The sequence below is a fragment of the Sus scrofa genome, chromosome 16 (assembly GCF_000003025.6).
Source record: "Sus scrofa isolate TJ Tabasco breed Duroc chromosome 16, Sscrofa11.1, whole genome shotgun sequence".
Lineage (NCBI taxonomy): Eukaryota > Metazoa > Chordata > Mammalia > Artiodactyla > Suidae > Sus > Sus scrofa.
Window position 1 is genome coordinate 249,314 of NC_010458.4, and position 27,784 is coordinate 277,097.

The following is a 27,784-nucleotide window of genomic DNA, read 5'->3' on the forward strand; positions in this document are numbered from 1 at the left end:
CTGAAGCCACCCCATGTGTGGCACTTTGTTACAGTGGCCATAGGAAACTCATGCAGGTGACGACGACATTACTGATGATGTGGAAAGTCCTGGGGTTGGGTGGGAGAGGCGGTTCTGCTCCACGTTTGTCACGTGTTGGGCATTTCTATTTACCCACGTTTAAGTACTGAGAGCAACACTAAATGACTAAGACCTTTATTCTGGCCTCAATTTAAAGCAGACAGATGCATGAATACAAATAATAGCATCCAGAGGTGACACTAGGGTGAATGCCAGGGCTGGGAGATGCAGACCTGGCCATGCCTGCCACCCCAGGCTCAAGGCCTCCCAGGTCCTCGTCTGCACCTCGGGGTCCCGCCCAGCTCGAATCTGCGGTCTGTTTCTACAGTCTCCCTGCTCAGCCTTCCTGTAATCAATGCCTTCATCTCTTTCTCTGCCCACTAGGTGTTACGACGTTATGGTCCTCTTACCAAAAAGCATGAAATGGTCTCTAAGTTTCACCACTGTGGTTATTTCATCCGGCTCATAAGCATTCCAGGAGCCCTTTGGATGAACTGGGTGGATGTCTTAGTCATCAAAAGCTGCTCCCAGCCACCCCTGTGCTTACTACTAATAACGCCTTCTAAGTCTGTTCCCAAAGGGCCTTCCTAGCAGGCCTGCTGCTGGGTTCAAGGAATACGTTTTAATCAACTGCATTAAGCTTTTCCATTTTATGACATTTCAAAGCAGACAATTAGACTTCAGGTGCCAGATGTCCCAGAGTTCAGCTTTGTGTCTGGGAAACAATTGGTGAAAACACCCCCCCCCTTTTTTTTTTAATGTTTGTATTCCTTCTGGAACCATCTGGTGACCCTTGGAAAATGAAAAAGGAAAATCTGAAACGTGAGAAGAAACAAACCAGGAGAAGAAATGCAGGAGCTTTATTATCACCATTATTATTCTTAAAAGTTAACTACAGATAAACTCATCCAGGAGAACCTTTTGCGTTCAGTGATTCTACAACACACAGCTCCATGCCAGATGTAGCAAAAAGGACGTGAAAGATGCACCATGGGGAGTAGCGAGTTGATCCTGGCTGCAACACTAAAAAGCATCGAGGACGTGTCTTCATTTCTGCAGCAGAGGGTGTAGTGGTCCACAGACCTGACCTGGTGCTGTCTGCTCTCAGCATCCTTCAGAGATGCTGCCTCCAGGAGGTGGCTGCCCATCTAGCCTGCATCTCCACAAGCCAGCCCCAGAGTATGGCAGCATCTTAGCAATTAAGGACTAGGAGACGTGACTATACAGCGCTTGCAGGGTAAGACCCCGGCTCCCACATCAATGAGATGGGAAACCAAACATTACTTTTAGGATGTGAAGAAGTGCTGGCTTTTCCCTTAGGGAAGGATGAGAGCTGGGTCTCCTGGCCTCTGGCACTCTTACCAGTCATGGATGTGGACCTGGAGAAGGCATCGCAAGGACTGTGGTGTGTGTGCCCAACTGCAGCAAACACCACTCCGGCAAGCGGGACTGCCAGGCTGCACCCTCTCTCAAAGCATCTGCTCTGGGAGGTTTGAACCTCTGAGTAAATAAATGAGCCCTTTGGCTTTTCAGAAAAGCAAGGCATATGGTAGCTATGAGCCAGTGGGCAGTCTAGGGTGGCTCTGGGCAGGACATGTGGACAGAAAGTGCTAGACGGTTTGAGATGGCAAGTGAACATGGGCCCAGGCAACGGGGCCCTTGGGCAGAGGGAATCTGGACACTTTGACTGGTTGACAAACAGGCTTTTGTAGCTCAAATGGCACATGGTGTTCTGCTTTTCCCTAGGGAGGCAAAGGGCAGGTTTTCATCTGGTCTTTCCACGGACGTTAACGGCTTTTGCTCTAGGGTTCCAAGACTAGCTATGTGTCCCCTGGTCAGTGATCACGGCCAGAACCCGAAGACAGCTCTGGAGGTGATGCCTGAAGAAGGAAGGTTTTCCTTGATTTCCTACAAACCCATTGTGGATGGTGGGGCTGTGCTGGACTTGGGACCTGCACTGACAGATCTGGTTTAGGCAAAATTTTCAGCAAGATGACTCCTGGGAAAGAAGAGCCATTTCAAAGCTGTGAGCTTTTCCGTGGCCTTTCTGTGAGTGCTTGGTGTCTCCTGTGCTGTGATCCCTTGTCACACAAGGGAGGGAAATACAGCGATGCTGTTGCCTGTTTCAAAAGTCTCTCCTGCTCAGCCTTCCTGTAATCAATGCCTTCATCTCTTTCTCTGCCCACTAGGTGTTAAGACGTTATGGTCCTCTTACCAAAAAGCATGAAATGACTGAGCTTTCCCCTGACCTTCCTCTAACCCTCCAAAATCTGTGCCCGCTTGTTTTTAAGTCCACTGACAGGGCAGCCGATGAATGGGAACAAAGCTAAACTCTGAACAAGCTCATTTCACTCAGGTCCGGTAAGTTCTGCTAATGGCACTTGTAAGAGGCCCAAGGATCCTCAAGTGACACCAGCCAGGACTCCCTGCAAACAAGGTTTGGGGTCTGATTCTAGTGTTAGATGTGGAAATTTAAGGCAACGGAAGGGGAGTTTTGCTTTGTCTTGGATTTCTCCACGGGGAAGTGTTTTGAAGAAGATGCCAGTCCTCTTTGTTGGGAAATACCAAGTGTCAGGGAACCGAGGCTAGGGTGGGTGGTGGGTGCTCGCCGATCACTTGCGAGGCTGCTGGATGTGCTGGGTTCTCGGGCATGGATGCTTGTCTATGGAGGCATGGGGCTTCTGGTGGGCCACCTGGGCAGCCGCAGGGGGAAAGTCTTTATCACCCTGTTGGGAGACAGAAAGCACTGACTCATCAATAACGAACAGCTGGGTGGTACGTGAACCAAGACCCAAACCCAGCATCCTCCAGCCTCCCTGGGGAGCGGGGTGGGTACTGTGGGTGCCTGATGGAGTGGGGAACCTGTCGGCAGGTAGCAGCCAGTCTCCTGGGACTGTGGGGGTCCTGAGGCTCTCTGGAGTGCTTAAGGGGGCGCCCATGTGCCTCCCAGAAGCTCACGGTCTCTGCCCTCACGTCATGGGGTCAGGACTCATTCAGGACTAAGTTGGGGGTTGGGTGGCTTTCTTCTGCTGGGACACTTCTTGTCACCTTTGGAATTGGGGGCAAGACAGAACCCAAATCCAGGGTCTTAAATTCTGCTGCCACAGCTGTGAGATGGGCCTGGAGTTCTGGTTGGGAAGGAAGCACGCAGAGCAGGGCTGAAAGCTGTGAAATAAGCCAGATTCAACCCGCTGAGTCTCAGGGAAGGTCCTCAGCTGTTTCTCAGGGAGGAACTGCCTTCTTGTGTGTGTGTGTGTGTGTGAAGGGGCTGGGGCCCGGCCCAACATGCACAGGACAGAGCCATGGTGAACTGTCAGCTGAGCCATGGACTTGTGCGGGCATTTAATTTCCTCGCCACCTGTCTGTCCTAGAGGCCCTGGATGGCAGTGGTGAGCTATCCCCGACCATGGCATTTTCTTTACACATCATACGCTAAGGGCTCAAATGGGCTATAAGTCATGCAGCTATGCGTGGGATCAGGGTGCCAACGCCCAGGTGGGGGCTTGCTGGGGGGAGATCTGGGTTACAAAAAATGTCGAGGGGTGGAGTTTCCATCCTGGCTCAGCAGTTAATGAATCCAACTAGTATCCATGAGGATGTGGGTTTGATCCCTGGCCTTGCTCGGTGGGTTAAGGATCTGGCATTGCTGTGAGCTGTGGTGTAGGTCACAGACAAGACTCAGATCCCATATTGCTATGGCTGTACTGTAGACTGCCAGTTGTAGCTCTGATTGGACCCCTAGCCTGGGAACCTCTATATGCCGCAGCTGCAGCCCTAAAAAGACCAAAAAAAAAAAAAAAAAGTCTCAATGGGTAGAGAGTGACTAAAACCCATGGTTTAGTTCAGGGGTCAGCAACTATTTTCCATAATGGGTGAGAAAGTAAGTATTTGAGGCAAAAGCTCATTATTCTCAGCCTCAAGGATTCAGTTCTGTCAGTAAAGCCTGAAGAGACCACAGATGAGACATCTGTGAATGGCAAGGCTGGGCACCCCTGAAACTTTATCCATGGACACTGAGTTGTTGTTGTTGTTGTTATGGCTGCACCCATAGCATACGGAAGTTCCTGGGCCAGGGACTGAATCTGAGCTGCAGCTGTGACCTACACTGCAGCTGAGGCAACCCCAGATCCTTTAACCCACTGTGATGGGCTGGGTATCAAACCTGCACTTCCACTGCAACCTGGGCCACTGCAGTCAGATTCTTAACCCACTGAGCCACAGCAGGAACTCCATGGACACTGAATAATGAATTTTATGTAACTTGCACATGTCAGGCCGCATAATTCTTATTTCAAAATTTTCAACTATTTGCAAATGTGAAAATGTTCTCAGCTCACAGATCACCCAGGAGCCTGTGGGTAGTTGCCGGCCCTTGTTGGGTAAAGAGAAGGGAGATGTCTGAGGGCGGAGGAGAGGCCGGTAGCATGGGCTCTGTGTTGCCACCATCCTGTCCATTCCTGACCACAGAAGCATGCTCCACGAACACAGGGCGACTAAGAGACCCTCTGATGAGTCTCTGGGTGGACGAGAGGGGTTGGATAAGGGCAGGAGCAATCAGAGGATCATGTGCTGAGGTCCCAATGTGACAGAAGGGCTCTTACCCGGGCGATGGCTCCAGAGATGAACACCGTCGGTTTGGGTGGGCTGGAAGACAAGGAGGGAAAAGACATTGAACATCTAGACTCACAAGAGAGGAACACACAGGCGATGTGAACCGGGGGACTGGCTCCAGGGCCGCGTGACAGGCAGACTCTCAGGAGTGCAGGGGAAGCGAGAGGCAGATCTCTTCCTCTGTCATTGCTTCCCTTGGACCTGCTGGCTGCGGGGCTCAGGAACACTGGCCTCGTCCTGAGGTTGAGCTCAGGCAAAGAGAGAGGACAATGACTGTAGCAGATGGTTGCCAAAAAGCACCTTCTTTTTGATTTTTGGTTCATCCTTACACTTGGACAAGCCCAGTAGTTTCGGTCTCAAGAGATAACGGATATGGGCGCTGCCTGAGGAGGGAAGGAGTGGGGCAGGCTGGATGAACAGCAGATTCCAGGCAAGGAGCTTCCCATTCTGTGGGTGCAGGGGTTGTCTTTCTGAGTCCTCGCAGAGTCCATGGCTTCTGAAGCTTCTAACAGGTGAGATCCCAGAGCTGATGCAAAGCTCTTGGCTCCTGTGGGACTCCCAGTATTAAAAACGTGAGATCCTTGTGAAGCTATTGCCATTTCTCATCCTCTTTCATCATGCTGAGCTGGCCCACACTGTCACCAGCCCCGAGGGACGGAACATAGGACCAAAGCAATGCATGCTCTTTGTTGACAAGCTGACAAGCCAAGCATGTTAAAATCATTTGTAGTTCTCCCACCTAGAGAAAACCACCTTGGATAGCCATCCAGCCTTCCTCTCTATGGATAGATAGACTCAATTGTTTTCTTTTTTCTATGTTTTTCCCACTTAGAATTTTAAACGTTTTTTAAAAATTAGGAGTTCCTGTTGTGGCGCAGCGGAAACAAATCCGACCAGGAACCATGAGGTTGTGGGTTTGATCCTGGCCTTGCTCAGTGGGTTAAGATCTGGCGTTGCTGTGAGCTGTGGTGTAGGTTGCAGATGCAGCTCAGATCTGGCGTTGCTGTGGCTCTGGCATAGGCTGGAGGCTACAGCTCCAATTAGATCCCTAGCCTGGGAATCTCCATATGCTGCAGGTGGATAAAAAGACACACACAAAAAAATTTTTTTTAAATTAAAGTATAGTTGATTTACAATGTTGTACCAATTTCTGCTGTACAGCAAAATGACCTGGTCATACATATATATATATATATATGTTTTCTCCTCCTATCTTCCATCATGGTCTATTCCAAGAGATTGGATATAGTTCCCTGTGCTGTATGGTAGGACCTCATTGCTTATCCATTCTAAATGTAATAGTTTGCATCTACTAACCCCAAACTCCCAGTCCCTCCCACTCCCCCCACCCCTTGGCAACCACAAGTCTGTTTTTTATGTCTGGAGTCACTTGTTTTCTTTCTTTCTTTTTCTAGGGCCGCTCCCGCGGCATATGGAAGTTCCCAGGCTAGGGGGTCTAATCAGAGCCGTAGCCACTGGCCTACGCCAGAGCCACAGCAACTCGGGATCTGAGCCGTGTCTGCAACCTATACCACAGCTCATGGCAACGCCAGATCCTTAACCCACTGAGCAAGGGCAGGGACCGAACCCGCAACCTCATGGTTCCTAGTCGGATTCGTTAACCACTGTGCCATGACGGGAACTTCAGGATTCACTTGTTTTCTTATTAAATTTCTTTTTCTCTTTTTTCTTAGCAAAAGAGTCATCTTGTTTTGTAGTCTGCTTTCTGCACTTGGCATCTGGCGAGGATACTTCTATGGCATCACACACTCTTCTAAGCCTTTGAAAAAATACCTGCTCATGTCAGAGTTTAAAGCCATCCAAACACAGTTCCAGGTAGTACACAGATGTGCATGCCTCTGAAAGACCTCAATCAGAGATACGGGGATGCAGGAGCCATAGGTGAAGGCAAGGCCAGCAGCGGGGAGATCACCATGTGGGCAGTTCCCAGAGGTGGCCAGTCTCCCTCAAGGCTGGTCTCAGGACAGGGAGAAGGGAATCCATCCCTGAGCTGCGCAGCCCGCCTTCCACCAGCTCAGCCACTCTGCTCTGCTGCAGGGGGGTCCTTTAAAGGGAATCACTTGTCCTAGCCTCATCCTGCTGCCTGAAAAAGTCCCAATATTCAGAAAGTTCACATTGACATCCCAAAGAATTTAGCAAAAAACACCTGAAATTCCCCCCAGTAATTTCTGTTACTCCATGAGACTAAACAATTTCAAGGCTTATTAAGCAGCATAGAAATGCTCCCTAGATGATGTTGGTTTTGTTTTTATTTGGCTTTTGTTGTGTGGTTAACTGTTTTTTTTTTTTCCCCTTTTATTACAAATATGACTTGGCTGCTGGATCAATAGCCAGCCAAAGATGAATAAGTTTGGCTCAAGTCTACGTCCTTGATATAGTAAGTTTGGATTCACCTGGAATCCAAGCGTGTCCTGCCTCAACTGTTCCACGGTCCCCACGGGCTCTGCCTGCAGGGTATTCATGGCCAAGCGTTTTGCACCCAAAATTTGAGACCCATGCTTCCAATTCTAACGTTTTATAAATGTTTTGGAAAGGAATAGGAAAATACTAGTACGAACTTTGCTTCCGTTCTGAATGTTCCTTTCAAAATCTAGGAAGAGCTGGAAGTAGAGGATGGTTCCATTTTGACAGCTAATAAGGCAGTGTCACCTTCCAAGAAGGCGTGGCTCTCTTCCGTGCAGTTGCTTCATCTCTGCTTTGTACTGGTTTTGTAACCTAGATCAAGGATCTGAAAGGAAGAAAGTGAGCCAGCAGCTCCTTCCTCTCAGCAAGAACGTGATGGGCAAGTCACCCCCAAAGTGAACCTAATTAGAATAAATACACAGCAGAGGAGATTAACTCCCCCAAAAGGTGGCCAGGAGGCTTGGAGATTTTACATATACATATATGTAAAATATATATTACATACATATATATATTCTCTACATATGTATATGCTCACTGTTGAAAAGCAGACAAACAAAAAAAAGTTAAAATCTCCTGTAATTCTATATTATTATGTGTATAAAATACACAAAGACACATATTTCTTCACTGAACTGGACTGTAACAAAATCAGAGCCAAAACCAGCACATTAGCTCTTGGAAGGTGTGGCATCGGGCTCCTGATCAAGGTTACTGGTTGTGTCACAGGTAGAGTCTGCAGTGGCCCCTGGCATCCAGTCTCCCTGCACAGCGCCCCAACCCCTTGGCTCCTGGGAATCTTGTTGTCAGGAGCTTGCTAGTGGCTCCTGCTCCCTGTATGCATGGAGGATGGCGTCTCCAGACCCTAACAGCCACATCACTGGGTCCCCTGCTCCCGCTCTTGGACCTGCACCCTTGGACCTGCCATCACTTAGGCTGTGGAGTTTTAGCGGCTTGTTGGAGTCTGCTCCTACCGGGAGAGTCTATCTACAAAAACCATGTTGAGTCGGAATAAAGAAATGTGCTTCCAATCACAGTTGTGATGATGATAGAGCAAGCTGGCTGCTGGCTTTGTAAATCAGATGCTCTACAGTATGTATATTCTATGTATGTATAAAGCGGCTATTGAGGTTTGAGGTAGAGGAATTTTTGAAATATTACACCTGGAATTTACTAAACACTTCTTGGTTGAGGATGAGAAAAGGGAGCAGGTGACAAAGTTCCTAAAGCAGTGGCCTCTCAGTGGGGGGCTGGGGGGTCATATACCCCAGGAGGTACCTTTGCAAAGGAATATGGAAGTTGTAAATACCACAAATCATAAAGTATTAAAATGTTATAAATATTAAGCAAAATAAGATATTAAATAATTAAGAATTATAGTTCAACTATCTTCTTTTCCAACCTTTGCTCTTGGTATGTGGCTTAAACAGACACCATTATCTTATCAATGTTCATTCTGCCCAGTTAACCTGGGGCATGGCAGGGGCAGTGGAAGGAGCTCAAGGACTTTATCCTGAGTCACTTTTCCCAGTGTGGGTAAGAAACAAACAGGGAAAAAGCCCAGGAGATCCAACATGTCTGAGAAGTTCTTGCTTTATGATTGCACCTTTGTTCTTTTTTTTCCTTTTTTTTTAGGGCTGCACCTGCGGCATATGGACATTCCCAGGCTAGGGGTCAAATTGGGGCTGTAGTTACCAGCCTACACCACAGCCACAGCAACACTGGATCCGAGCCACATTTGCATCTACACTACAGCTCACGGCAACGCTGTATCCTTAACCCACTGAAGGATTGAACCCGCATCCTCATGGATACTAGTCACGTTTGTTTCTGCTGAGCCACGATGGGAACTGCCCTTTATCCTTTTAAAACAAACCCCACAACATTTAAGGACTGTGCTGTATGTGCAAAGTCTTATCCAGCCTGCAGAGGAGACTGGCCTGTGTTGGCCTCTGGTCAGCTCCAGTAAACGAATAAAGACACACCCCAGATTCTTCCCTGCCTTTTAAGTTTGCTTTAAAACCCCAGCTAGCTCAGCAACTAACTTTAATAAAGGTAAAATTAAATTTACCTTTTCATTTTCTTGGTATTTTTAAAATTATAGTTGATTTACAATGTTGTGCCAATTTTTGCTGTACAGCAGACTTATTTTTTTAGCCACTTTTAATTGTATAATTCAATGCCATTAAGTATATTTACAACATTATATAAGCCTCACCACTATCCATTGCAAGGACTTCTCATCATCTTCAACAGAAACTTGTACCTATTAAATAATAACTCCCCTGTACCTTGCCCTCAGCCCCTGCTACCTGCTGTCCTAAGTCCAGGTACCTCATATAAGTGGAATCCTACAGTATTTGCCCTTTCGTGTCAGGTTTCTTTCACTTAGCATAATGCCTTCAAGGCTTATCCATTGTCACATGGATCAAAATTTCCCTGTTTTTAAAAGCCTGAATATCCTAATGGACACCAGGGTTGTTTGCACTCTGGGGCAGTTATGAACAATGTGCTGTGAACGACATGTGTAAGCTCTGTGTGGACACATGGATAGGCAGCTTCTTTTCCTTGGCTGCATCTCTAGCAGTGGAATTGCTGGGTCACATAATAACTCTACCTTTTAACAATAACAACAAAAAAATAACTACCTTTTAGAGGAACCAAAAAATGGCTTTCCACAATAGTTCTACTATTTTAGATTCCCACCAGCAACACATAAGGCTTCAATTTTTCCACATTCTCACCACTTATTATTTTCTTTTTTTTAATTTTTGATAGTAGCCATCCTCACGGTATCCCATGGTGACTAAATTGAGCAACTTATTTTAAGAACAAGCTTCCTTGCACCAGGGACTAATAAATATCAATCTATATTGATTATTCAGTCAAAGTTTTTATGACATCAATTTCCTCTCCCCAAAGTCTTCTCTTCTCCATAATGGAAAAGGCCATAATTGACTATAAGGACGTCGGAAGGCTGGCCTCTTGTGTACTACCTAAGAGCAGTATCTGTTTTCATATAGATACTTTTGGCAGAGTGTGCAGTGCTGGTTTTCATCAAGCTTGGCCAAAGGGTCCTGAGCTCAACGCGTTTTCCATCTACAATTAATAGCACATAAAATTGGTGAACGATTTATTGCACTTATAGAATAAAAGCTCTTTCTTTTTCCTCCCTCCCTCCCTCCCCCCCCTCCTTCCTTCCTTCCTTCCTTCCTTCCTTCCTTCCTTCCTTCCTTCCTTCATTTTATAGCTGCACCTGCAGCATAGGGAAGTTCCCAGGCTAGGGTCAAATTGGAGCTGCAGCTGTGGCTTATGCCATAGCCATAGTAACACCGGGGATCGAACCCACATCCTCATGGATACTAGTCAGGTTCTTAACCTGCCAAGCCACAACGGGAACTCCTAAAAACACTTTCTAAACTCTTTGAGATATGGTAGCTTATACTCACAAACACCAGTAAAGAGTCTGCTCTGGAGGCTATGTTTGCAAGAACACACGTATTTTAAATTCCATTAGGGTTCCATGCAAAGCATAACCTACATTTCCAAGGTTCTATAAACTGTGATAGTGGCGTTGAGGATTTATTTAATCTGATGAAAGTCATTCTGACAGATATTGTTTTGAAGAAGCAACATTACTTTCTTTCAGGAAAGAGAGATGGTGAAAAATATCATTCCTGCCCTCCCCACATCCTCGGGTTTTCCAGGTTTTGAAAACGTACTTATTTCAATTGAAAGGAACTGCAAGCATAATGGAATTCGTAGGGTTTGGAGCCCTGATAACCTTCCTATAGATTGGCAGAAACTGCAGTTTCGACACGCCTGGCCTGGGCACCTGCCAAATGTCCCATGAGTGTAGGTTTCCAGTGATTGTCTGTCAAGGACCACACCGAGATGATCTGTCCTAAACAAAATTTCCTTGGAGATCCATCATAGCTCAGCGGACTAACCCGACTGGTATCTATGAGGATGCAGGTTCGATCCCTGGCACCACTCAGTGGGCTAAGGATCCGGCTTTGCTATAAGCTGTGGTATAGGTCACAGATGCAGCTCGGATCTGGTGTTGCTGCGGCTGTGGCATAGGCTGGCAGCTGCAGCTCCGATTTGACCCCTAGCCTGGGAACCTCCATATGCCACAGATGCGGGCCTAAAAAGAAAAAAAAAAAAACTCCACTGACCTCTAAAACAGCAAATATATTTTACTTAATTCAATCTACCCCCAATACTACCAATCCAACATATAATCATTAGAAAAATCACTGAGATTACTTTCTGTTTTTGTGTCTGTCCTAAGACTTCACACCCTGGACTGTCAGCTTATGCCTACCCAAGCCTCCTGACAAGGACTGGGGTCACTAAGTTGGGGTGTGGACACACACACACATACACACACACACACACACACAAAGGCAGGCAGGAAATCCAGTCAGATCACTGATCCCATTGCAAGTAGTAAAAAAGCAGCAAAGGCAGTGCCGAGAGTTCCATTTTCATGTTAGCAGTTTTGATCTGGGTTCAAGGCAGTCCACCAAATTATCCTCTGCAAATACTCTCTCCTCTTTGTGTAAACGAGCTCTGAAAACATCAGCAAGTGTTGTCGGAGTTCCCATCGTGGCTCAGTGGTTAATGAATCCGATTAGGAACCATGAGGTTGCGGGTTCCATCCCTGGCCTTGCTCAGTGGGTTAAGGATCCGGCGTGGCCATGAGCTGTGGTGTATGTTGCAGACGTGGCTCAGATCCTGAGTTGTTGTGGCTCTGGCGTAGGCCGGGGGCTATAGCTCCGATTAGACCCCTCGCCTGGGAATCTCCATAAGCCACGGGAACGGCCCTAGAAAAGGCAAAAAGACAATACATACATACATACATAAAATACAAGGTAGTAAAAAAAAAAAAAAATCAGTGGGCATTGTTTATACAGAACATGGGGACACACAGCTCTCTTTTCTCTAAAGGTTGGAGATGATCTTAGATAATAGTTACTATTTATTGATTACTTATCATGGGCCAGGTACTGACTTAGTGCTTTATACAGAATTGCGATACCTCACCTTTTCAACCCTATGAGGTAGGAACTATTCCCTCAATTTCGCAAAGGAGGGAATGGTTCTCCAGAGAGGTTCAGTAACTTGCCTAATGGTTGCACAGTAGATAAGCGCTCCAAGCCAGACGTGGAACAAGGGCAGCCCAGGCTATTAGCCCTATGCCCTCATTTTAGGGCTGAGAATTGGGTCATGGAGCAGCCTCTATTTTTAGGTTCTGGCTTCTAGACATGATGTAGAGATGCAGATTTTTAAAGGAAGTCATCTAAATGCAATCAGAGGATCCTTTATTCAACCAGACACTGCAAGGTATTTAAATCTGCCTAGCATTTACTTTCTGAATTTACTTTCTGAAAGCATGAACTTTCCAATTTTTTTGATTCTTTTTTTTTCTTGAAAATTATCATCTCTGTCTATAGCATTTAACTAGGACGCAGAGTGCTTCCACATACATTATTAACATCTGATTCCCTTTAGCACATGTTCCCCCACTTGTGGATGAAGGAATGGAAGAGGCTGCAGCTTGTTTGTGGTCCCCGAGGCAGAGCCCAGAGGACACAGGTCTGAAGCTCTCAGCTCTGTGATCTTTGCTGGGTCATGGGTCCTACCATGGTCCACATCTCAGCTCCCAAGCTTCAGGAACAAAGCCCCGTCAGTGAAGGTTTCAAACTATCCATCAAGTCAATGCAGTTGACATGGTCTAAAGAGGAAAAGTGGCAGGTGGACACCTGCTGAGTTTGGGCTCTGATGTCACACCATCCCGGCTCTGTCTAATATTAGCTGGTGGGATGGCATTTGACATTCAGAAGCTCAGTTTCCTCATCTGTAAAATGGGTGACTACGGACATCTGCTGATGAGCACTTGGCAAGCACTCAGCAAGTGGTAGGTGTTGGCATGAGGATGACACAGTCCCAGCCCCTCCTGTGTTACCCCCCGACTCATGTTCCCACTGCTAATTCACAACTGGCTCAGCTGTTTAACCTTCAGAGCCCCAACCACGTAGAATAACCCTGTTTATCTGGGACAGAAAAGCTTCCAAGTAAGCAAAAAGAGGTTGGGATACACAAAACAGATGTCACCAAACCATGGACTTGAGGAAAACCTCTGGGCCCTCCAATTTTGACACGATTTGAATGGCATGAGTAGCCTGAAAGTGATGAGGCCTCTTGCGTTCACGTGAGGCTGCGGACCTGTAGGAAGTCCAAGACACCAGCTCCTCCTCCACCCCTAGCTCTGGGTCACATCACAGGATGTCTGGCGGAGATGCTGGCAGTGGTCGGTGGGCGCACCGCGCCATCCAGGTTATAGCAGGACCTGGGAGCGATGACCACGTGATGCTCTCTCCCTCCTGGATGGGAAAGCCCAGGCACACTCAGGAAGCGATTTCCCCCTTAAGAGCTCCCTAAAGTCAAGGCTGCCCGCGCAGGGAGCGGTGGTCTCCGAAGCACTGGCATCGGAGTCTCCACTGCATTTCCTGACAAGCAGCTCACACCTCATGGGGTGGGGTCAGGCCGACCCCGCCCCAGAAGGCGGAGTTTAGGTTGAGACACCCCCCCCCCCCGCCCCGTGTGAGCCTGCGCACATGCCTGTATGATGGGAAGGCCGCGAGGCCCACAGCCCCGCGAGGGGAAAGAGGGGGCAGAGTTTAATCAGCTGCTGTCAACACATGGCCACTGAGTCGAAGGCCCCTCTTCCCTCAGTGATGGAGGTGGGGTGGTCTGGGCCCCGCTGCCATGAGGGATTCTCCCATTTTCTTGCCCAACCTCCTCATGAACAAACAGATCTAGAAGCAGCTTCTGCAGCTGTATTCCAACTCGGCTCTAACCGTGGCTTTATGTTTTCAGAGAATTTAGGGAAAAACAGACCCCGCTCGGATCATTCAAAATACATTTCCTATGAGTTCCTGTTGTGCCGCAACAGGTTAAGAACCTGACTAGTATCCACGAAGATGCAGGTTCAATCCCTGGCCTCGATCATTGGGTTAAGGACCCAGCGTTGCCTCAAGCTGCAGCGTGGACAGCAGAAGCTGCTTGGATCTGAGTTGCTGTGGCTGTGATGCAGGCCGGCAGCTGAAACTGGGATTCGACCCCTAGTCTGGGAACGTCCATATGCCGCAGGAGCAGCCCTGAAAAAGAAATAAATAAAAATAAAATAAAATAAAATACATTTTCTAGTAAATAGAAGGAAAACAAGTCTTTCCTAGCAGCTGCAGTTCTTATGACATCTTTCCGGTTTGGCATTCATTTATTTGGGTTATTAGCTTTCATCAAAATAATAACTCACATGGCTGGTGACCAGAGGGAAGCATCTCACTTGTCTGTACCTGGACATTCCTTCACATGCCATTCTGCATGTGACAGCCAAGGTTGTCACCCTCCTTTAGCCTGATTTTGGGAGCTCCGAGAACTCCCACAAGATGGCACTGCTGGTCCTCTTAGCTGGTGGCTCTGGGGCTGGCATGGCTTTGGGCGGCTCGGCCAGGCCCAGGGTGACTGGAAGCTGGGGGTCTGAGATGGGCAGGGGCCACCGGCACCTGAGGACAAGGGGTCCCTTATCCCTCAAGGATGGGTTGTTGTCTGGTGAACCTGACTAAAGGGAAACTGAACACGACTCCAGGGCTTTAGACAAAATTCCAAATCTAGAGGAAATAATCAGGAACCCAATTCCTCGTAGGATCTAGCAGGTGGAGTTCACAGGATCTTTTTAAAGGGTGTGAACCTAGGTACTCTTTGGGAGACAATGTCTGAGCTCATGTTTCTGTCTCTGTTTCAGCAAGAGGGGCTTGGTTCAGCACTGGCCGTGGTGTCTCTTGTTTCTGGACTCAGGCTTGCGACCCCAGGGATAAGGGCCACCCTAGCCTGTTCCTCTGAGCCTGTCCTAGAGACGTCTCCTTGTGGGAGAGTGCTCTTCTTTGGGATTCTAAAAGGACTGCTCTCCAGGTGACATTCCACCCACAGAGATTTGGCTGATGGTTGATCCAGATGCTAACACCTCACCCCCCATTTATTTTGAGAAGGCTGCCACCCTGAGGGCAAGGCTGGTCTACGGGTAAATGATGTATCCCACAGACACTCCCTTAACAGGGCCTGGGAATCCCCAGCCTCTCTCTAGGCATGTGTTTCTAGAAAGCTACTCTGAACTTCGTACCAGTGCCCTTTACGCACTGGATGGTCTCTTCGTGTGATCTTCACTCTCCCTTTTGCATCTTTCCTCTGCTCTGACCTTATCTCCTCTCCTTTGCTGGATGCAGAGAAGATTAATATGGTCATGGTTCTAATTATTAGCTTGCATCTTATGGATCTCATACATAGAGGCCATTCCAGGCCAGTGCCAAAGAACTTCAACCCCTGGCCACCCCATTCATCAGCACCCTGTATTTATTCAACAATATAGGGCAAGAGAAAGGACTGCCTCTTTTATGTTGCCTAAAGTCTCAGGGAAGATTCCTTTTAGGAAGAAAGTAGGTTATTGTTTAAAGCAAGGGCTAAGTTCTAAAGTTAAAAAAAAAAACAAAACTGTGTTTTACCACGTGGCAACACCAGAAGTGTTGGGAGAGAGGGGTCTGCCTGTTGGTTAGCCTGTTGGTTTTCTACACTGTTGAAAAACACTGGCTGTGGATGGGCTGCCTCTAAAGATGCTAAATCAGGCGGTACTGGGAGATATTCAGAACAGCTCCCAGGTATGCCGAGGAAGGGCCAGTTCACAGTGCCTGTGTTATATGGTCAGCTCCTTACACCAGGGGAATGTTCTCAGCATAGCCTGATAACATTCTGTATACAACCAATCTATGCCACTGTCATATATTTATTAAACCTGCTAAATGTTCCTGCATTTCAGGAAGTAGCATTTACATGTGAAACTATCCCGTCTTTGAGTCCGAACACATTTGTTTCATTGTCCTTCTTTTGAATTTCAATACAGGGAGGTGCCAGGGAAGAGTTAATGCTGACTATGCAAGAGCTAAAAACCAGACTATTGGGAGTTCCCTTGTGGTGCAGAGGAACTGGATCCAGTGTTGTCACTGCAGCAGCTTGGGCGACTGCTATGGCTCGGGTTCAATCCCTGGCCTGGAACTTCTAAATGCCAGAAAAAGAAAAAAAAAAAGCGAAAACAGTATTTATTATCTGTGGTTTGAAATCAGACCTAGCTGGTTGTCTTCAGGGTCAAGGTCATATTTTATAATGGTATGATTTGGGGGAGAAGGGTGCTATGGTTCCAAGCATAAAGTATGGTTTTTAAGCGGACAGCTATTTTGGCTTTAAAAAAGAAAATGACCATGGAAGTAGAAAAAAACCTGACAAGAAAACTGTTCATAGAATTTCTATTAGAAAGAAGTACACACTGATGTTAAATCAAATACAGACACCAAAACACTCTGGTCTGAGTCCACTCTCATCTTGGGAAATGCAGGGGGCTGGCCTTACCTGGGACCAGCTTTCACTAGGATGGCCCTGTGATACCCCAGAGAGGAAAGAGAAGACCCAGATCAACCTGCTCTGGGAGACTGTCAGCCAGCGGTGGCAGGGCGGGGAGCAGTCTCGTGGCTGTGGGAGCCTTGCCTCTCGCAAAAGTCAAAGACATGGCCTGAGAGAACCAAACACAGCACAGGTTAAAGTCAAGTACATGGAAGGATGGCCAAGAGGTTTTGGATTGCTCTGTTGCTGCACTCACCAGTAATTACATTCTTAATCCACCCTCCAAACCCACAGCACAGAGGGACCTGGGAGCTGACAGCAGCTGTCACTCCCTCTCGAGGCCACCAGGCGCTCATGATAAGCAGTAAGCTGCCGGCCTCAGTGGCCCCCAGATTTGCAAATTCAGCTGCCACCCAATTAAAACTCTGCCTCTGTGGACTCTCCTGGGATCACACCACATCCCCATGTCTTTTCCAGAATTAACAAAAAAAGAGGATCAAAGTCAAGTACATGGAAAATTAAACCCACCGCCAGTTCTCCCTACTTCTTCAAAACCAGCTAGTGAGTTAGGGGGACCTCCATTCAACCCAAGAGCTCCCACCCTCACCACAAATTTAGAGCAAGGGCTTCAGAATATTCTCAGGCATGCAGCATGGCAGGACAGCCTGGGTCAAGTCACTACAGTTGTGGGGCATGCAGGCTGGGCGCTGATTCAAGTCTCCACCTTTCTGACAGCGAACAGCCAGGAAGCTCTGATCCTCTCTGAGACCAGGCCACTGCCTGGGTTAATCACTATTCGGGGCCCTAAGTTTTATTTCTCATTCATTAGTCTCATTAGTGCGTTTGTTAATTGATTGATTGATTGATTTTTAGGGCCACACCTGCGGCATATGGAAGTTCCCAGGTTAAGGGTTAAATCGGAGCTGCAGCTGCTGGCCTATGCCGCAGCCACAGCAACGCCAGATCTAAGCCACATCTACAATCTACACCATAGCTCACGGGCAACGCTGGATCCTTAAACCACTGAGCAAGGCCAGGGATTGAACCCACATCCTCACGGGTACTAGTCAGGTTCTTAAACCACTGAGCCACAATGAGAACCCCACTAGTGGGTTTATTTGTTGATTCACCAGTTTCACTTATTCACTCAACAGAAATGCACACACACACACAAAGTACAAAATGTGCCTCAGCATCAGGAGGCTTCTATGTTGCATCTGGAGACCTCCTGCTTCTTGCTGGATGGGACTTGCCCCTGTTTCTCATCATTGTCATGTCCACTAACACTCTTGGACAGGCCTGTGGGTTTGGGGCCAGGTGGAGACAAAAGTCCTCAGAGAGCTGGTCCTAGAGACTCCTCGAACGCCATCAGGAGGCCGATGGGGCCTACCTGTGAGATGTGCCAGACACTAAGCTAGAAAACATGTCATGACTTTCCAGAAATAGGTTTCCCCTTGTTCAGTGTGGCTAGTCTCTGTGGCCACCACGTGTAAGTCAAGCTTGTCCTTATCGACAGGAAGAACTTGCACAGGCTCATCCTCCGATGGGGAAGAGAACTTTCCAGTGCTGCTCCTGAGCACAGGTGGGGAACTAGGGAATTTCTCTGAACTTGGCAAATCTGGTTTCCAGGTGGGGAAGGAAAAGCGGGAGCAGGTGTCGCCTTGGCCCCACCCCAAAGCTCTCATTATCACCCTCCCGTCCGAATGCTCCCTTTGGGTGTCCCCTTCTTCAGGGCCCTTTGCTTTCCAGGGGCGCAGCCAGATAATGCTTTTCCCACCATGAAGCATCAACGTACTTGTTATTAACAAGAGAGGCGCATGGCAGTGCCAAGGCAGACATGTGGGACTGGGAGAGAAGGGCTGAAAAATACTCCTTTTCCCCAATGGCCAGGTGGCTGGGGCCTCAGCTTCCTCATCTGGGATGAGGAGCTCATGACTCCTGGAGCTCACAGGAAGTTGGGGGCGATCAGGCCAGCACCAGGCATCAGACACGTCACATCCAAGGTGTGACTCAAGGTGAGTTTGTGAGGTCAGCGTGTTGTCAACTGAAGCAGGTTTATCTCCAGGTTACAGTGAGGAGGGGGGCTGGATGATGATCACCAGACTTGCAAAAGTGACAGCAGAGAAGCGCATCCTTGTGTCTGGAGGATGGCCCCAATCTGTCACCAGAGGCAACACTGGGGACCACAATGTGGATCATGCCAGAGTTTTGGGGTAAGAACTGAACCAGCCGCAACCTGGAGTTTTCTACCAAGAAGGGCAGGTGGTATTCACGTGAGACACATGACCAAGCACCTAGATAAAAACCACTGGCATCTGGGTTGCTTCTTTCACGGATGCAGGCAAAGATGGAATGGGAGTACTAACCTGAAACACTGGTTTTTTAATTAATTAATTAATTTATTTATTTTATTTGTGGGGTCATACATATGGCATATGGAAGTTCCCAGGCTGTGGGTTGAATCGGAGCTATAGCTGCCTGCCTACACCACAGCCATAGCAATACTAGATCTGAGCCACATCTGTGAGCTACACTGCAGCTCATGGCAATGCCTGATCCTTAAACCACTGGGGAGGGCCAGAGATCAAACCGGCATTCTCAGGGATACTAGTCATGTTAGTTACTGCTGAGCCACAAGGGGAAATCCAGAAACACTGTTTTAAAAGAAGTAATTTCCATCCCTACGGAGAATCACAGTCAAAGAGTTTTTTTTTTTTTTTTTTTTAAATGGCATGTGGACGTTCCTGAGCCAGTCATCGAACTCGTGCCACAGCAGTGACAATGCTGGGTCCTTTGACCACTAGCCACCTGGGAACTCCCAAGAGGAGATCTTCGTAAGCTCAAGATGCCATTTGTTGATATTCCTGGGCATTAGCCTCAGAAAGGTGCTGGTTTGACTATAAAAATAAAGTAATATCTTTTTGTTCAGCAACAGAGCTGAGAGAGTCCCAAAACAATGATCAGCAACATAAGCAAAACATTGTCTGCGTTGCAGTCTTCAAAGATGATCACCAGGGCAGATGGCACTGTATTCGCCTCCCTATCCTTTTCTGGATGGAAAAAAAATAGCAGTGAATTCCCACCTGCCTCCTCCCTGACCCACAGTGGGACGATGGAATGGGCCCCAGTTGTCCTGGGGGACCGTCTCAGGTCCCTGACTACAGTGGTGTAATTATTAACAGCAACCTCCTTTCACTCCAGAAAATCAGTCTAAACACGTTGCACAGCCATTCCAAAATGAAGCAGGATTCTAGAAAGACCCTCATCATCACTGGGGCTTGTAGGAGCTACACTGTGCATGTTATTAGCAATGCTGATATTGGCGGTCCTGCCATGGCTCAGCAGAAACGAATTTCACTGGCATCCATGAGGACTCACGTTCAATCCCTAGGCTCAGTCAGTGGGTTAAGGATCCAGCATTGCCGTGAGCTCTGGTGTAGGTCACAGACACAGCTCAGGTCTGACACCGCTGTGGCTGTGGTATAGGCCAGCAGCTACAGCTCTGATTCGACCCCTAGCTTGGGAACCTCCACATGCTGCAGGGTCAGCCCTAAAAAGCAAAAAAAAAAAAAAAAAGGAAATGCTGATATTGAAAGAGAAAGACAAATACCATATGATGTCTCTTGTACAAGGAATCTAAAATATGGCACAAATGAACCTATCTACAGAACAGAAAGAGACTCATGGACATAAGAGAACAGACTTGTGGTTGCCAAGGGAGAGGAGGAAGGAAGTGGGATGGATAGGGATTTGGGGGCTAGTGTATACAAACTGTTACATTTAGAATGGATAAGCAAGGAGGTCCTGCTGTATAGCACAGGGAACTATATCCAATGACTTCTGATAGAACATGATAGAATACGAGAAAAGAATGTGTGTGTGTGTGTGTGTGTGTATAATAAAAAATTAAAAAAAAAGAAATGCTGGTAATCCTCCTGCCCATATGACCTTTAAAACTTGAGCCAGCTTCAAAGGCGGCTCACATATGATCTTTCCATTGCTTTCCCTAAACTGATCCCTGCCCAGCTGTCTTCCCACAAGAACTTCCCACAAACATGAGGCAGTGGAGGCTCGTGCATGCTTAACTCCCCTTCAAGGTCAAGGTCAATGGTTAAACTTGTGGTGTCCCCAGCACCTGACATAGTGCCTGGTGGTGTACCCAGAGGCTTATCGTATGCTGTCAGCACCAAATGAGCCTGGCGGGGGTGGTCCTTAGTAGCAGGGCAAGGAGTGAATTAACCAGGGTGACTCACCTCTCAGGAAGGTGTGAAATTCCTCTTGCACCAGAGTCTCAGAGGCTTGCAAAGGAGCCATTCCAGATGTGGATTTGCTTTTGCTATCTACCCATCTGCCTGGGCCAGATCTGCTGACAATGGCGGGATAACTTGGAGTTCCCTAGCAAAGGGGCTCTTCCTCCAGCTGTTACAATGATCTTGAAGCCTAGTAAACAGTCTCTGTCCTCATTAAGGGAGAGGTTGGGCTAAGAGGTACGTCTTCAAATCATCTCAAGTCAACCTGAGAGTGTGATGCAACCAATAGCTGAGTCTTAGATGATAAGAACAGTTAGCTGGAAGTGGAAGGAAGAGAGGGAAGCAGCGAGAGCCTTATTGAGATCACTTTTGAGGGCTGAAATAAATTAAACAGGGGAAAAAAACCCAGCAACCTTCTATATGGCAATTCCTGGCAGATGCCAATCAGGGCTAGATTTCTTTGAAGGACTCTTGCCTCCTTTCCCTAGAAATCTGGAATGGTTCAAAAAAAAAAAAAAAAAAAAAAAATGAGTGACCAGACCGAGGCCCAGGTACAAAGGCAGTAAACCTTGTAAAGGAGTCTTTTTATAAAGGGTGACTTCACTGAACACAAGAGGGGCCACAATGTCCAGGCATTTTCTCCAAAGCTTGGAGAAGATAAAAATGGGCAGCTGCTATTCTAACCCTCAACACGGACAGTTTGGTATGTTTTGTCTCTTCAGCTGGATTCTCTAATACTTGTGTCAGGAACAGTGGTGTGGGATTCTATTTTAGAATTCTGGAAGCACTGCCAAGGGAGAAGCCCAGTGAAGTTAGCTCTAAAAGGACCCTTTTCTCTAATAATAAGAAAGAACACACCAAAAGATCCAGAAGGGATGTGTAAGTCATTAAACTATTAAGAAGTTGCTATACATACAGAGTTAATTTGCTAATGCAAAATGGGCTGGTACAAGATTTCCGAGGCTCATAAAATACCGCTGGCTTTTGGCTGCAGCTAGCACCTGGGGTGTGTGCCAACTGCTTCTTTACCCAGCAGCCTGGGTGTGGGGGTACCTGGGAGCCTTCTTCTTGGCTGGCCTCCCAGGCGCCCTGGTGGAACAGAGAACAGGGCCTTGAAGTGTGAGGTACCTTCCTGCCACCCAACTCAGGGCTGGGTACAGACCATCTGTAGCTTTAAGAGGGAATTCCAAAGCACAGATGAGGAGTTCCCTGGTGGCTCAGTGGGTTAAGGATCCAGCATTGTCACTGCAGTGGCTCTGGTCACTGCTGTGGCACAGATTCAGTCTCTGGCCCAGGAACTTCTGAGTGTTACAGGCACAACCAAAAAAAAAAAAAAAAGCACAGATGGGGCTTCCTGCCAGGTGCATTCAAGAGGGTGAGGCCCAACCTCTCACCTGAACCCAGTAACAAGACAGCCCACCCTTCCAATCCCTGAGCCCACCTGTATGACATCTGTCTCCAAGTGTGCCTTTTTAAGTCAGAGTTCCCATTATGGCCCCTGATCTCATACCCCAAACCCTTGGGGGCCAGAGAGTTTTCAGAATCCAGATTTTTTGCAAATATTACAAAGGGACCACATTACATAAATCATGTATAGTGAATATCCCCAAAGGGGCCTGGGGCAGCACCCCGTAGTCAAGCCCATTAATATTTTCTACAGCAAAATGTATGGAGATGACACTAAGTAGGATAAAGAGGTCTGTAAATAGCCGTACATCAGTTCAATTTTTGCCACCGTGAGTTTTAATGTGAAAATATGAAAACCTATGCAGTTTTCTGCGCCCTCCAGACTGTGCATTTTGCTTGCTCTGGGGACAGTGGGGCACTTCCGCTTACTGCCTCCTACAAGACTCTGGCCACTGCTCCCTCCACCACCAAGAAAGAGAAATGGATTTGGAATAAACAAGACAGTATAGCTGTCAGGGGGTAAAAAGAATCACAGGCATTAGTCTGGGATTACACAGAGAAGCTGCGGTCAGCTCTGTACATTTATCTATAGAGAGAAAGTTTGATTCGTGCATTTAAGCAAAGCCCTTGGCAAGGCAGAATAAAACAGATGTAACCAGGGAATTCCTCCCCAGCCGGCTGTCTGCCTCAGCCTTTTCTGGGTTCAGAGAACTTGGACTAATAACCCCGTCTTTATTTGCAGGATTCCGCTGATCTCAGAGCCCGCTCGCCCACATTCAGCCATCTGACTGCCAGGTGGCACTCAGGGAACTCTGGGCTCTTTTCACATAGGTGAGGAAGCTCCTTAGTGACCAAAGAGGTCGTGTGGCCTGTGATCACTGGTCTGAGAGGGGGTGGAGCCCAGGCAGTAAACTGGGGCCTCAAATTCTCTGGCAAACTGTTCTCCTGACACTGGCCACATGCACAGACCTCAGCACTGTGATCCAAAATATGTTCTACCCAATTCTAAAACTGGACAGCCACATGGAAAAGAATGAAATTAGAACACTTCCTAACACCATACACAAAAATAAACTTGAAATGGATTAAAGACCTAGATATAAGACCAGAAACTATAAACCTCTTAGAGGAAAACATAGGCCAAATACTCTCCAACATAAACAACAGCAACATCTTCTCAGATCCACCTCAGAGCAATGACAGTAAAAACAAAAATAAACAAATGGGACTTAATTAAACTTAAAATTTTGTTTCTGCACAGCAAAGAAACAAAACGAAAAGACAACCCACAGAATGGGAGAAAATCTTTGCAAATGAATCGACTACAAGGGATTAATTTCCAAAATTTATAAACATCTTCTGCAGCTCAATACCAAAAAAAAAAAAACAAAACCAAAAAAACACCATCAAAAAATGGGCAGAAGATCTAAACAGACAATTCTCCAAAGAAGACATACAGATGGCCAAAAAACACATGAAAAGATGTTCAACATCACTCATTATTAGAGAAATGCAAATCAAAACCACTATGAGGTACCACATTACACCAGCCAGAATGGCCATCATCAAAAAGTCTACAAACAGTAAATGCTGGAAAGGGTGTGGAGAAAAAGGAACCCTATTACACTGTGGGTGGATTGTAAATTGGTGCAACCGCTGTGGAAAACAATATGGAGATTCTTCAGAAAACTAAAAATAGAACTACCGTTTGACCCAGCAATCCCACTCCTGGGCATGAGAGAAAACCATGACTTGAAAAGACACATGTACTTCAATGTTCATTGCAGCGCTATTTGCAATAGCCAAGACATGGAAACAACTTAAATGTCCATCAACAGAGAGGTAGATCAAGAAAATGTGGTATATATACACAATGGAATATTACTTAGCCATTAAAAGGAACGAAATACCAGCATTTTTAGCAACATGGATGGACCTAGAAATTATCATGCTAAGTGAAGTCAGCCATACAATGAGACACCAACATCCAATGCTTTCACTGACATGTGGAATCTGAAGAAAGGACACAGTGAACTTCTTTGCAGAACAGATACTGACTCACAGACTTTGAAAAACTTACGGTTTCCAAAGGAGAGAGGTTTGGGGGGGTGGCTACTGGGGGTTTGGGGTGGGAATGTTATAAAATTGGGTTGTGATAATCATTGTACAATTATAAATGTAATACATTCATTGAGTAATATAAATTTTAAAAAAAATTAAAAAAAGAATTATACAAAAAAAAAAAAAACCCAAAATATGCTCTACCCAATTCTAGTTCTTCTAACATGATGTCAGTAATCTTGGGCAATTAATTTTGGGGAACACTGCTGCCTGTCAGAGATTTAAATGCCTCTAGCGCATTAGGGCCCCCAGGTGTCATAACGGAAACCAGATTAATTTCACTGAACCCGTGAAAATGCATCTGAATATGGAACCTTTCGGGGCCAAACTCCCATTAGCATCAACACCCTCTGGGACACTGATTAAAGGCAGTTTCAACTCTGTTCCAGACTGTGCGTGGAGCTGAAAGCGGCTTATCCATTTGGAAAGTGTTTTACCTCCAAGGCTAGAAGAGAAACCACAGTGATTTAACAGGACACTCAAGGGAATCTGTTTTTCTGTCCTCCTCTGTTTCCTCCCCACCACCAGTTACCTCTGGCCACGTGCCACTGGGGTCACTGGATGGACAAGTGTGGCTCGATCCACTGCTGACTGTGAGTAAGGCTGCGACTCTGGCTCAGAGATGCTCTGGCACCTTATCACTTGTGGTAACACCAAAGGCCAAATGCCTACTCTGGCACACACTTTCTATGCTAAACTCGGTGGTCAACAGGAACTTTATTTTTATTTTTTAGGGTAACACCTGCAGCATATGGAAGTTTCCAGGCTAGGGGTCGAATTGGAGCTGCAGCGGCCGGCCTATGCCACAGCCACAGCCACACTAGATCTGAACCACATCTGTGACCTATGATGCAGCTTGTGGCAATGCCAGATCCTTAACCCACCGAGTTCCCTGGATCGAACCTGCACCCTCATGGATACTAGTCGGGTACAATGGGAACTCCACAACAGGAACTTATAAGGGGAAGGGAAACTCAGCTGCAGTATAAGACCCTTTCTGACTTCCTCTAATCTTCCTTTCCAAGCCAGTTTACCTTTTTCTGAACAAGTTGACGACGAGGGGAACAGCAGAAGACTTAAAAGTGAAATGAAGTCATATCTTTGAGCTCTGATTTTCCCTTTGGAATTATGTGACATACTTACATTTTGGGGAATTCTAGAAATTATGAAATCCTTGGTCAGGAGGGAGCACTGGACCACACATTGTTAGTGGGACATTTGTTCCAGAAGCCATAACAAAGTGACATTCCTTTGGGTGATAGCAATTTTGTGTTCATTTGGGTAATAGTAAAATTGCCCTTGAAATTGTGAGAGATCCTTAGAAACAAAGCATTTTTCAAACATACATTATTAGGTGAGAAAGCCACGGTCATCTCCAATTCGAACTTCACTCAGCATCGGCACTTGGATCCAAGAGCACAGTGCTGGAAAGATGCCCTAAAACCCCAGAGGCGAATGGCAGCACCCAGGGCAGCACCGACCACCTGCCTTCTGTCAGCCTTTCCTGGCACAGTGAGAACAGACACAGGTGGTACTCCTGGGCACCCTGTGCCTTCAGTGTTCTAGAACAACCAGAGCGACCCACTTACAGAGAGTGAGGATTGCTTTCAGCTCTAGGATTATGACTGTAAAATGATGCAGGCGAAAAGAACTAGCAGTCATACTGTTAAGAAGAGTCAGTAGTTCTCTTGCTCTGTGCCAGGAACTAGTCCAGGTGCTGGAGGTGCCTTAACTCAGCTAATCTTTAGGAGGGCCTGGTCAGGTAAGATCTCATTAACCTCGACTTACTTACAGAGGAGGACAAGGAGGCATAGAAAGGTTCAGTAAGCTGCTCAAGGCCACACAGCTGGTAAGAGGGGGAGCCAGGATCCAAACTCACAAGCCTGGGCACCTCCACAGCAGCCAGTGCTTTTCAAAGTCCCACCCTCAACACACTTTAGGGTCTTTTGCAGCTGTGGCACAATTTTGTGAGTTTACCCAAACGTTGCTTGTTTTATGAGAAAATCAGGCAGCAGCAGACAGACTTGTTGAGGCTGACTTTACATGTCAATGACCAGAAAGGTGGGAAACATCTTCCTAGGAGGAATTTCTTGGAACAGGTTCTGAGACAAAAATTATGATGGGAATTGATCAAAGACACACTCTTTACTTACTTAAAAATAGTACCAAGGGCCAGAAAATGCGTATCCAAATTTAATACATTAAATTACACCTAAGAAGTCAACAGTTGTGTACATGCATCTACATTGCAGGCTGAGACCACGCGTGGAGACAGCAGGCGAGGCTCTGACCCCTGAGGTCAGCATACCCCGGGAACGTGCTCCATCCTGATCCTGTTTTGGGAACAATACAAACCATCCCTATCTCCCTCTAACCAGTAACCTCGGCCATGCAAGTTCTCCTTTCTTGATCTGGGTTCCCACAACTGCGAGACACCAGGGGGTCAGGCCAGGTCCAAAACCCCAGGGAGAAGTCAGAGGGGAGCGGATTTCAAAGAGAAACCGGTGATCCGGCACCGAGGCAGGTGGCCAGTCTGTGACCGCTGTGGGCCCAATGTGAAATAATTAACGAGAAATTAATTGAAGGCCTATATTTAGGCAAAAAGCTATTAGGCGGACAGGCAAGGCCCAATGGGAACACATACAGCTGGGGTATCTGGATTGCAAGGCCAGAGAGGTATCGCCTGGCTCTGAAGATGAGCTGAGCACGGATGACACCTGTCTCGCGAGATTTTGAAACAGTTGAGGGCCCGCGACATGATGGGGCGGGGACGGGGAGAAAGGACCAGGGGTCGTTCTCCTCTCTTCCCAACTGCAGCACACTGATTATCTCTGGATTTAGTTTCATATTCACAAGGCTTCACAATGAAGCACACGGCACTGACGGAGGGGTGGGCGCCGCGGGTGCCACCAGCCCCGCTCACAGTCCTGTTCTCTTAAATTCCCCTCGATCACACTAGGTTGTGCCTCACTCTCATGCTGTCACCTCCAAAGGAGCTCTATCTCTTATTCAGCACTCAGAGCTGGATGCTACTCCGAGGAGCCGAAGCATCCTTTAATGGTGCAAAGGAATCTCATGGATAGTACAAACTTGAGCATCGCTGCAGCTCCAGGGCGGCTCCTAGAGGGCGTAGCGCTGACAGCGCACAGAAAGAACGTGGGGGCAAGTAAGGCCAACTTAGAACTTTAAGGAGGAAAAGTTGAATCTTCAGTCATTAATTCTTCTCTAAGTCTGGAATTGCTTAAACTATTTTCTTGCAGATGGCTTTGACCATGATCCACAATAAAACCTTAGATCATTCAATACTATGACCCAGTGTGCGCACACAGACACGCCTAAAATAAACAATTCTGACTCCTTCAGCCTGGGATGCACTGTAATATTTTCTGCTTGACCCTATTCCATTATTTCAAAAAAGGCTGGTCTCCACCCACTGAACCAACTTCAGGACCAAT

At 47.0% G+C, this 27,784-nt stretch overlaps 1 protein-coding gene across 1 annotated transcript in view; it reads right to left on the reverse strand.

Annotated features, from left to right (window-relative positions):
* DAP (death associated protein) overlaps positions 899–27,784 on the reverse strand; it is a 71,864-nt gene continuing 44,978 nt past the window's right edge. Inside the window, exons 3-4 of the mRNA XM_003134178.5 lie at positions 4,662–4,704; positions 899–2,786 (exon numbers count right to left, since the gene is read on the reverse strand). Coding sequence (XP_003134226.1) covers positions 2,673–2,786; positions 4,662–4,704 — 157 coding nt within the window. The 3' untranslated portion in view covers positions 899–2,672. The remainder of the gene's footprint in view (positions 2,787–4,661; positions 4,705–27,784) is intronic.